The following is a 12,446-nucleotide window of genomic DNA, read 5'->3' as shown; positions in this document are numbered from 1 at the left end:
ATGTAAGAAGGTATGCATTTATGTATTTTATTTGTCACTTATTAAGCTGGGCAATTTATAAATCATCACTAGGAAGCTTGCGGTGAGTAGCAACTTAAATAACATACTCATGGCTTTGAGACATGCTTAAAGTGTTGTGTTATTATTCCAGTGTTTCTGAATCCTAAGATTCTACTTTGTCTCTTTGGTTTCTTGGTGAATTCTTAGCATAGTTTGCTATCTGGGATATAGCAAATTCCTTTGGGGAGGAGAGGAATTTTCTTGCATGTAGCTGTTTATTAATAGCTGAGCAAATCAGTTTCATCTACAGTTGTAGATAGTGAGATTCCTGGTTTGCAGTAAAAAAAAAAAAAAAGGGCATTTTTTTCTGCTTACTTTCCGATAATTGCATATACTTCTAGTGGAATGTTTTTTTGTGATGCATTTGATATCTGCCTCTTTCATATTTCCTTTCTTTGTCTCTGCTTCCAGCCCACCTGATAGCAATCTCCTTAACCAAAAGAATCTGTAATATTCACTAACGCTGAAGGCTTAACCCTTTAAAAAAGGGGAAGACATCCAGAATATACAGCTTGGGAATGCTTTGTTTACTTTTACAAACTTGCCAGTGAATGTACTTGCTATAAAATACTGATTTAATTTAAAATTCTAAAACTAGTGGGAAAAAATATCTTGTGTGTGCAGTAACTTCCTTTTGAAATGCTTGCTGGTTTGAGATATGTGAGGAAAAGCCTTCCTTTCAGAGGGATTCAGTTTTGTATTTTGATTGCTGCTGCTTACTGTTTAAACCATTGTAACTTACTAGGCTAACCAGAATTGCCTTAAACCATTGCTACTGCCTTCATAAGATGTAAAGAAACCTCCATCTGTGCTTACGGTGCATTCACGAAGCATTGCTTCACATCTCTAGATGTAATCATGGCGCCCTAAAACCATGTTTTTTCCCTCTTTTTGCCAAGTTTCCTGCATTTCTGATTTGTTCAGGTCCACTCCTGTGAAAACAATAGTTTTGGGATATTCTGTTTAACGTTCAGTTTCTTCTGTTAATGTCTCTGAGTAGCTAGGAGACCTTCAGCTTTGTTGACGCAAGTGAGCCATGAAAGCTCTTGAATGCTTTCTGTTCTGACTGCTGCTCCTCTGTTAGCTCAGCGCAGCAAATTCCCTTCTGCTGTGTTTTGAAACAACTTAGTTTCATGCTCCAGTTGGCATCCAAAGAATTCATAAGCCACCAAAATCAATTTTCTCAATGAGGCAGATTCTTAAAATAAACATTGTTTTGGCTTTCATGATAAACTGTAAAAACAAACCAAGCAAGAAAAGGTTAGCTGGGCAGTACAGCTCACTTGGAATGGGTTGGAAGGAGAAGGAAAAACAAGCTGGAAGGTATGAGGAAGTTGTTAGAGTCCTCTGCGAGGATGCTGTGTGTTATAAATAAGTCTCAAGAGTGGGTAATAAAGCAAGACAAAAGTAAATGCTATAACCCACCAGCAACATGCTTTGTTTCGTTTTCACTGGCCTCTTTTCGATCTTCATGGAGTTTTACAGTAAAGCAGACTTCTGTTAGTAAGGAGCAATTGAAGACGGCATGCAGAAAGAAGGCTGCTTCCTAATGGCAGTGAACAGCGTTTAAAACATATTTACACTTCCAATCTAGCATCTATCATTTTGAGCAGTATTTGCAGCTGTACCTATTGGAGAAATTTTAGTGAGAAGACAACGGTTTGTTTAGTGAGGATTAAATACAGGAACCGATATAAATTATTTAAAACATTTCACCCTCCTGACTGTAAACTAAAAAATGCCACAGTTTAAGCTTCGAAAATTTTATTCACTTTTTGTCATTTCTTGTTCTAAGCATTGCCACACTTCCATTATTTCATTAATGCATGTGTATTGTGTATTAATTCTTACCTTTTGCTTTACCATCTGCCGTATCAGATTTAAATGGGATGGAGTGGGTTTGGTATGAAAGTCGGTCCCACTTTGTGGTAGGCATTAGGGTGTAACTGATGATGAGTAATGAGCCTTCATATTTGCCACCTTCGGTCAGTTTGCTGTAATAAGCTTCTCTTACATCCTACAGCTTTTTTTTGCATTTGCAAATGAAGAAAAGTTTTCAGAGAATGGCTGGATGGTGTACAATCCAATGTCCGAATACAGGAGGCAGGTAAGCTATTAAAGCTGCACTTGTGTGGTGCTTTCATGGAGTTATTTTTTGTACATATCACTTGTCAGGTGTTTTGCGGGGGTGGAGGGGAGCTGAGGACTGGAGAAGATAGAAATGCAAGTTAAAGTAGGTAAGGAAACAAAGTGCTGGAAGAGTTTTGTGTTTTAACAACAACAAAAAAAAAATCACAGGAAGGTAGTCCCTGCTCTTTGAAGGAAGTTTTTGATACCAGTTACAGTGTGCCACTGTGAAGTGGGTGGTGGTGGTGGAGAATGTGACAAATATGCAACAACAGTGTCCTAAATATAGATTTGATTTAGTCTGATTCTTCAAGAAGTTTAATAATAATAATAAAGGCTTATTTCAGAAATAGAATTACTTTACAGAAGTTATTTATATGTTAATCAGTTTTCTCTTTAGATGATCGTGGAAAAATGTTAATGAAAGAGGATAACATTATTTAATTTTAACATTTCTTACTATTAGACAATTTGTTTATTGCTTTAAATACTACAGTTAGAATGTCCTTGCTTTTTTTCCCTTTATAATTTTTAATGGACTAAAGTGTATCCCAACTTCCACATGATCCGTTTGGTTCAAGGTAGAGGCCCCAAACCCCCCAAAAAGTAAAATACAAACACCCGCACAAACCCCATTGTGTGTGGAGAGCTTATCAGTCTTGCTCAATTTCCTGACTGCTGTTTTTGAAATACTTTACTTAGCAGACTGTAACCAGAAGTTTGTTAGTGGAAAGGCTGTCCTGATTCTCTTTTTTTTTTTTTTTTTTTAATTGAAGGCAGCATCGGACTACAAGGAAGAAAGGCTGAGATCAGACTTCTTCCCCCTCTTTTCAGGGCCGTAATCTCTTTTCAGCAGGCGAAATGGAAAGGCAGTGCTTTGAGGGAGGAGAGAGAGAAATTTTCTTTCCCTAGTTCTGTGGTTGAAGAAACTCCTCTACTAGTTTAGATATTGTTTTGAAACTTGTGAGGACAGAATTGTGCATGTAAAGAGTACACGTGAAAGATATGTATCTAAGACCAAATCCATCAGCAGTGGGCTGTTTTCTGTGGTCTTGTAATTTTTTTCTTCTATTGTTTTGAAATACTACTGTAGTTAGGTTAAGTTGGTAGCTTGTTGCCACCATGTGGCCATAATATCATGTAAAATTTGAGAGCAGAATTACTAGTTGTACAGGCAAAAATATGTTGAAAAACTTTGTGTTGCCTTTTAGGGACTGCCTAATGAACGGTGGCGAGTAACTTTTATTAATGAGCATTACGGACTGTGTGACACATATCCATCACTCTTAGTAGTGCCATATAATGCGACAGATGAAGATCTCAAGAAAGTTGCTGCCTTTAGGTCCCGAAATAGAATTCCGGTGAGTACTGCGTGATGAAAGTTGTCTTAGAGCGTAGCTAGTTTTGTTTCCAAATAACTTTTTGCTGAACATGACACAGAGGATGCCTTTTTTATGGAAATGGTTACAGCAAAGTTGTTTTGACTGGCTGATTTTTTTTGTCTATTTGAAACTAGTGTGATGGCCAAGCCTCATTTCCTACAACAATTATGCATTCCGACTTTGTTGGTTTTAACTTGACTTTTCTAGTAACAACTGCCAGCATTGCAGATTCCCTTTTCTTAATGAAGTATGAGCCTAGGACTGCCATCTGTACTAGTTTATTGACTATTGTTGCATGCACGTAAAAAGTGATAGCAAGCGTTATCCTTCTCATGTGTAAGCAAACTTCATGGCATTTAAACATAATTCCAATGGTCTCTCCTAAAACAAAATTTTGTGCATAGCCGCCATAGTGAATTTTTGGGATTTTTAGTTCTGTGCTATTTTAAATCAGGCTATGGAGTTTAAGATAAACCCATTTGACTCTCTGGGTATGTTTCTGTAACTACAATTCTTTGAGGTAAGAGAATTTTTATGTAGCAGCTCTTTACAACACTGTAGAAAATATTATTTTGCAGTACAACACAATCTATTATCTAATGTTTCACCTTGGCAAACTTGCAAAAGGTGTTAGATTCTTAGCCAGTATTGGAAAGCTGCCTTGAATCTCACTTGATATCAAACAGATGGGAAATTCAAAATGATAAATATTTATTAGATGGTATTCACTGACAGCCTAGGATTATAGTCATATATTTACTGTATATAGACACATGCATATGTGTAGTATGTAATACGCATATAGGTTTAATATATATGTTAAACTGCTCTTCATTGTTTATATATATAGAATGTGTGTGTTTGGATGGTTCTTATAACCTAGCTGTATCTTCTGTATAGTCTCAAAATACATGGCAAGTCTTTTATACAGCCTGTAAAGTAATAGTAATTTCCTTGGTAATATGACGGGAAATAACCAATCCTATTCACCCTCACACAGACAAATTCTGTTTCTAGACGTACAACTAAGGTTCGTATTTCAGGAGTGAATACTTTTGGAAGATTTTTTTGACTTCTGATGTTCTTTCTCCACGTAACTCACAACTTTGTCAAACTGTGTGAGAATATTCTACCTTCAGAGTTAACCAGGATAAACTATTACCTGCTTCTTAGGGTGCAAATCTTTAATTTCTTGCATGACAATCTGTCCCCAGGGCAGCTCTAGCTCAGAAAAACAATAAATGCAGCAGACGCTTTGCCCCAGTACCTCCTAATTGTAAAGGGCCGAGGAACAAAATCCACTTCAAGGAGAAAGGGAAGCATTCAGGCTACTGCAGAAAGGTTCAACTTTTCTTCCTTATGCAAAAAAAAAAGTGTGTAGGGTTTCCTGTAGCATTGGAACTTGTAGTAGCTACAATGAGTTCATTCTTCTGAATTGTTTCTTCGTTTCAGCAGGCATTGCTGTGTTTTTTTCCAGTTTGCTTTTCAGAATTATTTGTGCAACTTGAGACTTGCAGGAAAAATGAAATGCACTGGATTCTTCAAGCACATATAATTTCAGTAAGAGTTGAGTATGTAACAGAATGAACCTTTAGGGATTATTATTAAATTTTATGAAAATGAATAAGAATTTGAGATGTTTGGGAACTAATTTTTTAAGAAATAAAATTCAAGTGTTAATTTTCCTATTATCTATTTTAAAGAATGTAACTTTTAAGTTGCGGCTTTTAATAAAATGTATTTCTTCCATTGTGTTTTTGGCATGTGACTAGGTCCTGTCATGGATTCATCCAGAGAATCAAGCTGTTATTATGCGCTGCAGTCAGCCTCTGGTTGGAATGAGTGGGAAGAGGAATAAAGACGATGAAAGATATCTTGATATCATCAGGGAGGCTAATGGACAAATCTCAAAACTGACCATCTATGATGCTAGGCCCAATGTCAATGCAGTTGCAAACAAGGTAAATGGATACTTAATTGTTATTTGTGAAGGGGGGTGTGGTGAGGACTTAAATTTTGAAGTTTTCTTTGAGGAGGTTTCTCAGAACAGTAAAAACCTTGCTATAGGTAAACTTACTTAATCAAATATGTATATTTACCTGATCAAATAATAAGTATCAAGGCCATGAAAGAACATGCACACTTAGTGTAGGTCAAAAGCAGGGTTTTAGGATCATATGTGGATTTGGAGACGCTCTCTACCCTGTCTCTTATCAGTCCAGCACAGATCTTAGTGTGGGGCTGAAATCAGGTACGATTATTCTGTAGAGTGTTTTTGTCCAATTGAGGTAGACGTGGGCAAAGCTGTAGAGTGTGTCCTCTCATAGGAGTGATGGGGCACCTGGGTGCAAGCCACGTCTCTTTTCCTGGAAAAGCTGTGCATAAAGCCAAGTTCACTGATAAGCATCCTGTGTTTGGTTCTCCTTAACTATGACGTGAACCACTTCAGTCATATGCAGACATCCAGTAAATAAAGAGAAGATGACAATTAATGACAAAATGACAATTAATTTAACTTTTGGGCTTGCATTCTAAAGACTATGGGCATAGCCATGGATATGAGAGTATGGTACACAGCCATGTACCAGCTTCTCTCCCTGTGTCTGGGATAGTCCCTTGCCCACTGAACTTGTGGCACAAGTGAAGTGAACAAGCTCTTTGGTACTTAGTGAAGTTGTGAGTCTGTGCAGCAAAGAGCACTAGAGAGATTAACTCGAGGGCTTGAGATCTTAGCAAAATGATGAGCATGCTTACCTGGGGAAAATGGAATTTAGCTTCTGAATATTTTTTTGGCATAAAATACTAATTTAGTGGAATGAATCCTCTCCAATATTTGTGCTGAAAGAAATAGGAAATGATAAAGCTTGTTTGCCTCTAGGAGGGTCATATGCAACATAAACAGTAAGTTGCTTCAGAATTCAAGTGCACCTGTGATGTTAGGGTTTTGCTCTCTGTAACTTAAACACACGTCTATACCTTTACAATGTCCTCTCTGTAATAGAGAATACAGTTTATTGAATAAGTAATAAGGCTCGTTTAGTCTCTGAAAGAACGTATGGTATGCTGTGTCCCAGGGGTTGTTTAGCTAGGTCTTAATCCGATGGGTTGTATTTTGAGGATATACCTCCGTTGCTTGTGTTTTACTCTACAAATTACATCATGTCCTCTATACAGTGAATTTTTATGGGTGAACAAAAGACCCCATTTTTGTTACAGATGTGTAATCCATCTGTTTGCCTTGTGGAAGGAATGTCAGTTCTTACAATTAACTTAATTTTTTCCCCAGTTCTTAGACAAACTCAAATATTTACCGTAGATATTTCAAAGGTGCATTACGGCCAAACTTTCTACATGCACACATCTTACTGAAGATGTGTGCACATTTTTCAGCTTTTTAGAAGGTTTGTATTTCACCAATGTGTTTTAATTAACTCCTGACATGATTGAATGTTTCATACTCAGACTTAAAATCTGTAAGGTACATTTCTGAATCTGAGAAACAGCGACTTAAAGTACAAGGCAATCGTGATCTGGAAAAAAAAAAGTTATTTCTTGAATAGCTGTGAAGGTTAGCATGAGCAAAATGGGGCTGCACTACTTGTACATTTCAGTGTTCTCAGGGCTTTGGTCAAGACCACTCAATCAGGAGGAGCTGCTGCAGCCCTAATGCTAAAATTGCAATCGTTCCCTACCAGGGCTTCAGAATACTCAAAGGAAAGAGAAAAATACAGTCATTACTGCCTTTAGCAGAGAGCCTGGCAGCTCTGAGAATATCCCCACTTGTGAGGAAAGAGGTGGAGAGCGTAGAATAGAGATGTGGTGCTACTGTATAAAAACGTAAGTGGTACCAACGGGAAAAGGCTATACCGTACTTCAGGTTGTCTTCTGATGTGTAGGTGGTGGCTGTAATGTCTTAGAGAGACAGGAATTATTTATCACAACTCATGGCATGGCATGTTTTTCCTGTCTGTAGGAAATGCTGTGATTTTGCAGCTATCTTCAGAAAACCTCATCAGTGGTATTGTCCTAAAATACGTGTGGTTTTTGTCTTTCCTCCCTTGTGAGCAGGCACATCCTCTGCTATCCTCCTCGGGTAGCGACGAAATGCTCAGAGAGCAGCATTACAATAGACTTGTTTTAAATTTCTTAATGATCTAATGTTTAGTATTCAACAACAGAAATTAATGGTAGGAAAGTTACTTTAAAGTATGTATAAAGTATACATAAATATTTTTACTAGTGTAAGAATCCTAGCATTGGCCTTTAAGAACTTAACTCTTAAGTGTAGCTTGTATTTAACCTTAACTCTGAAATGTAATTCTACTTGGCCAAAAATTTTGTTTTTATCTATTTAAATATCAGTTCAATTTTAGTAGTAAATAACTAGGCAGTTTAAGCCCAGGAAAGATTTTTTGATAGCTAGTTTGCATTGGTAAATGTGAAATTTACTCTGGTTTAAATTAATGGTGTACAGAAATAGACACATCCTTTTGACTGCATTTCTGTCTAATTAGTATAAAAACAAACAAATGAGCAATTTTATTTCCAGAAAGTGCTGATCTAGTATGTTACAAGTAATTGCTGTTTTGTGTGATGTACTTTACATTTTAATTTAACCTTTGTAATTTGCTTGGAAAGTTTATTTCTTTTGTGTTCAGAATTATAAACTTGTTTAATCCCTGATGGGAAAAGTGAACAGAAATGAAGAAAAAATATTGACAATGTAATGTCAAACAAGGAAAAACTGTTTACCACCATTAAATCTCTAAAGTAATAAGGAAGGTACAAATGTCCTTTTGATTTTCAAAACAACCCTGTCCTTCTGTCCTGATATGTGTTAGTCCCTTACCTAGCTGGTTCAATCCTACTCAAAGGCTTCCAGGCCCAAAAGTGCAAACAACCTTTTTAGTGTAAATTTAAAATAATTCATTTCCCTTTTTAGGGTGACTCCCTGATGTATTGAAAGGAACTAGGCTAGCTGGATCAACCTGAACATCTTTCTGGCCCTCTGCTATATTTAATATACTTTGTCTTTTTGGATGAACAGAAGCTGCTGAGTATTTGTTTTCTGCAGCATTTGCTCCTCGGAAGCTTTCATCTGTTTTAAACGAGAGCAACAAACAAAGTGAAATTATACTTTATTTTCTATTTAGGCGACATGAATTGTCAGTCCGTTCTCTCTCTTTTTAAATGCTGGTACAACAATATAGGACTAAAGTTAATTCTACATCTCTTGTTTGTAGGCAACTGGGGGAGGATATGAAAGTGAAGATGCATATCCCAATGCAGAACTTTTCTTCTTGGACATTCACAATATTCATGTCATGCGGGAGTCTCTGAAGAAGTTGAAGGACATTGTTTATCCTAACGTGGAAGAATCACACTGGTTGTCGAGTCTGGAATCAACCCATTGGTTAGAACATATAAAGGTAATTTTTTAATACTTATTTAAAATTGTAATTTACTAGTTGACCTTTGAACCTTTTGTATCAAGTACATCTGTACAAAAATATTGGAGTATATGCAATGAATCCTACTTAATATTCTTATTTTACGTTAATATTTGGAAAATAAGCCTATTAGAGGGATAGAAGTGCCTTTTTCTAATAACTGAGATGCTTCAGTAATTTAGTCCAAAGAAAAGAACCAAATGAAAGACAGAATTTTGGAGAGTAATTCCTATGGTAAATCTTCTTTTTCTTTTAAAAAAAGAAGCTTATGTTCTTCAGTTTATCAAGGTTACTGTTTTCTGCCTCATTTTTTAAGAATTTGCTCTGAGATGAATTAGATCTTACTAAGGGATTAGGGAACCAATCTGTTCCTCTGTTTTTATACAAGAAATTTACTTGATCTCCTACAAGATTCTTTTCCAATTAACTATGCCATGCTCTGTAGGTCTTTTAATGGAAACAGTATCAATTTAGATACTCTGTAGATACAACGAAATCAATTTATTTTTGTTAGAATGGTAACACTAATCTCCTTTATTGTTTGGTGTCTGTTAGCTTGTCTTGACAGGAGCTATTCAAGTGGCAGACAAGGTATCCTCAGGGAGGAGCTCTGTGCTGGTTCACTGCAGTGATGGCTGGGACCGGACAGCACAGCTAACGTCGCTGGCTATGCTGATGCTAGACAGCTACTACAGGACAATTGAAGGCTTTGAAGTTCTGGTGCAGAAAGAGTGGATAAGCTTTGGACACAAATTTGCATCGGTGAGAATTGGAAGATAATTGCGAGGGCTATGCACCGTTAACGTTACAAAACGTTTCCAGTGTTAAATTACTCCTTGCGACAGGGTCAGAAAATTCTTCTTGTTATTTTGGAATTCTGACATAAAACATCTCTAGGTAAACCTGAGCAGAGCATTTTTTGTTTTGGGCCTGTTTGGTTTTAATTATCCATGTCCTGTACAGCCTTTTAAAAGTGCAGAATTGCTAGTATAACTGTGGTGATTGAGCAGAGAAAATGAGAAGGCAGAAGAATGATGGCCTCCCAGGCTTTTCAGAAAAAGATCAAATAAGGTTGGAACATGAGGCTTTTTTTCTTCCCCTATTCCTGCTTTCTCCACATTTGTACTGTTGTAAATGTCACGGGAGGCAGATGAACAAGTCTGAGCAACGTCTTGAGTGATGTTTTGAATGCTTCTTCTCAAATGTTCTAGAACTTGTCATAATAGGTCTCAAAAGGCTGTCAAAGAGTTGGCTCAAAATGCCACCTCTAGATCTGTTCAGGCTTCTTCTAGATGCTTAGAAGGTTAAGGGGAAACTGTAGTTTTTAATATCCTACTCATGTGTAATGCACCTTCAACAGAAGTTACTTAACAGACAATTTTGTCCCCTGTGGAATATTCTAAAGGTATTACTTAGTATTGCTAAAATCAGGAAAACGGGCAATCTGGAAAATGAAAAAATGGAAAAGTATGCCTATGGGTGTATTTCATGCCTGTTTTACGGTTGTAGGAGTGTCTCAGTCATTTGGAAATCCCATGTGTTGCTGTTCAGCGTGAATCACTTCAGCTTGCTATCTTTGATCTGACATTCAAAAGGTGCTGTGAGCCTTAGGAGATTTGCATTTTGACTGTAATGAATATCAGCTTTAGTCCAAATTTCTGAATCCCTACCTGTAGTCTTCTAGTACTGATGTTACATAAACCTTTCACGTACTGTGTTGGTGTAGCCACAGGAAGGCACTGGTTTGTCTTTTTTATTCCGGTTGTATTTTATTTTTTAGTTTTAAAACATTAGTCATAATGCAGATAAGGTTAGGTTGTATCACTTGGAGACTGGTAGCCTAATGACGATTTAACACTGAGCTTAAAAAAGAGATCTGTATGTCCTTCATTATGAATAAACTTGAATCATCTGGAGGTTTCTTTAGTAAACCATTAATGTGAGTTTCAGTAATCAGAGCAGTCTTTTTCTTTTGACAGGAAATGTTTTTCTCCTACTAGTGAAGTAGGTCTTTTAGACCCCTTCCAGGTGACTAGCTCAGTCCACTGGGTCATCTCTGACAATGTGGCAGCAGTAAGGATGATTTTAATTGCTTGCCTTTGCTTAAAATACTGCCTTATTTTCTCAACTTGCTCACTGAAGTAATACTCATTGGAAGTGGTTGAAGCCACTCTCCTTTAAACATGTGCTGTTTTCTGAGAGGACTGTATAGTTTGATTTGATGGGTTGTTTAGCTTATAGTGAATATGCTTGCTCTCTAGAGTGTCTGTAGAATAAAAATAATGCAACCAGAAAATATTTTGATTGTACGTGCTCTGCACTTCAGTGCCTTAAACAAAGTAGCTGATAGAAGCTTCATATTTTCAGGTTATCCGAGTTGCAATTTGGATGTTTAAGTTTAAACAAACAAACCTACAGAGTATATCCTGACTACTTAATAATTCCTGACGGTGTTTTATATTTAATGAGGCACTTAAGTATTTTTTTGGTGGAAAAAGAATCCCCTACCCCAGCTTTTCTATGTATAGTGAGCTTACCGCGATATCCAGATGGCAAAATAGCTTGCTATGTGCAATGTCATTGTTCTAATAATGAATTCTATTATAAGAAATGGGACAGGGAAATAATTACAAATGGGAAGATACTCAGGCGTATACAAATCCTTAATAAGATCCTACAACTGCTAACCACAGTGGAAGTGGAAGGACTTTCCTTTATGAACATATGCAAGACCTGCTGATAGATACCACCTATTTTAAACTGAAAACTTGTGAGCAGCGTGGCCAATTTGTTTTGCCTGTAGTGCTATTCTGGTAATTTACTGCTGTTGACTAAATTTAGCCACAATCCCTCATTTCCCTCCATTTTCTGCCATTCAGCTCTATTATTTTGTTATCTTGCAAATCATTATATAAATCATTATATGTTACAGAGAAGTGTAATGGCTTCGTCATTTGTCATGTCCTTAAGACATTCTGCCTGCTATCTCACAGGCAGATAGACATCTTGGTTGAACATACATGCTCACCCTTTGTCTCCTCCAGGCAAATATGTTCAAGTAGAATTATAGGATTTAATAATATCTGTTTTCCTTGAATCTCTTATCTGATTTCAGCTATCAAATGTGAAAAGGAAGGAAATAGCTTTTACCAAACGTACTTTTTCTATCTGTGGGGAGAATTCCTTTGATTGTTACTGTGGTCTCCTTTTCAGAATAAGGTGGCTCACCCAAACTTGTAAAATGCACGTTAATTTTCTGTCGAGAACACAAACATTTCTTTGAGCTCAGTCGTGTTCCCTGTCTATCTCAGGGTGTATCTTCAGGTTCAAGCGTGCAGGTGGGGAGAGAAGAGAATTTGTGCAGATAGTTTCATGATACAGGTTCTCCAGCGGCGTAAGTTACAAAAGAAGATAAAGTATGTAGCTT

General features: G+C 36.9%; 1 protein-coding gene across 11 annotated transcripts in view; it reads left to right on the top strand.

Annotated features, from left to right (window-relative positions):
* Nucleotides 1-12,446, top strand: part of MTM1 (myotubularin 1) — a 39,890-nt gene that overhangs the window by 19,853 nt on the left and 7,591 nt on the right. For all 11 annotated transcript variants that reach the window (XM_035541196.2, XM_035541198.2, XM_035541208.2 and 8 more), the window contains 5 exons: nucleotides 2,084-2,167; nucleotides 3,399-3,548; nucleotides 5,342-5,530; nucleotides 8,813-8,998; nucleotides 9,575-9,781. In XM_035541196.2, the coding sequence (XP_035397089.1) occupies nucleotides 2,084-2,167; nucleotides 3,399-3,548; nucleotides 5,342-5,530; nucleotides 8,813-8,998; nucleotides 9,575-9,781 (816 nt within the window). The remainder of the gene's footprint in view (nucleotides 1-2,083; nucleotides 2,168-3,398; nucleotides 3,549-5,341; nucleotides 5,531-8,812; nucleotides 8,999-9,574; nucleotides 9,782-12,446) is intronic.

This window comes from Cygnus atratus, chromosome 13 (genome assembly GCF_013377495.2).
Source record: "Cygnus atratus isolate AKBS03 ecotype Queensland, Australia chromosome 13, CAtr_DNAZoo_HiC_assembly, whole genome shotgun sequence".
In the NCBI taxonomy this organism is placed as follows: Eukaryota; Metazoa; Chordata; class Aves; order Anseriformes; family Anatidae; genus Cygnus; species Cygnus atratus.
This window is presented reverse-complemented; position numbering and strand designations above follow the sequence as displayed.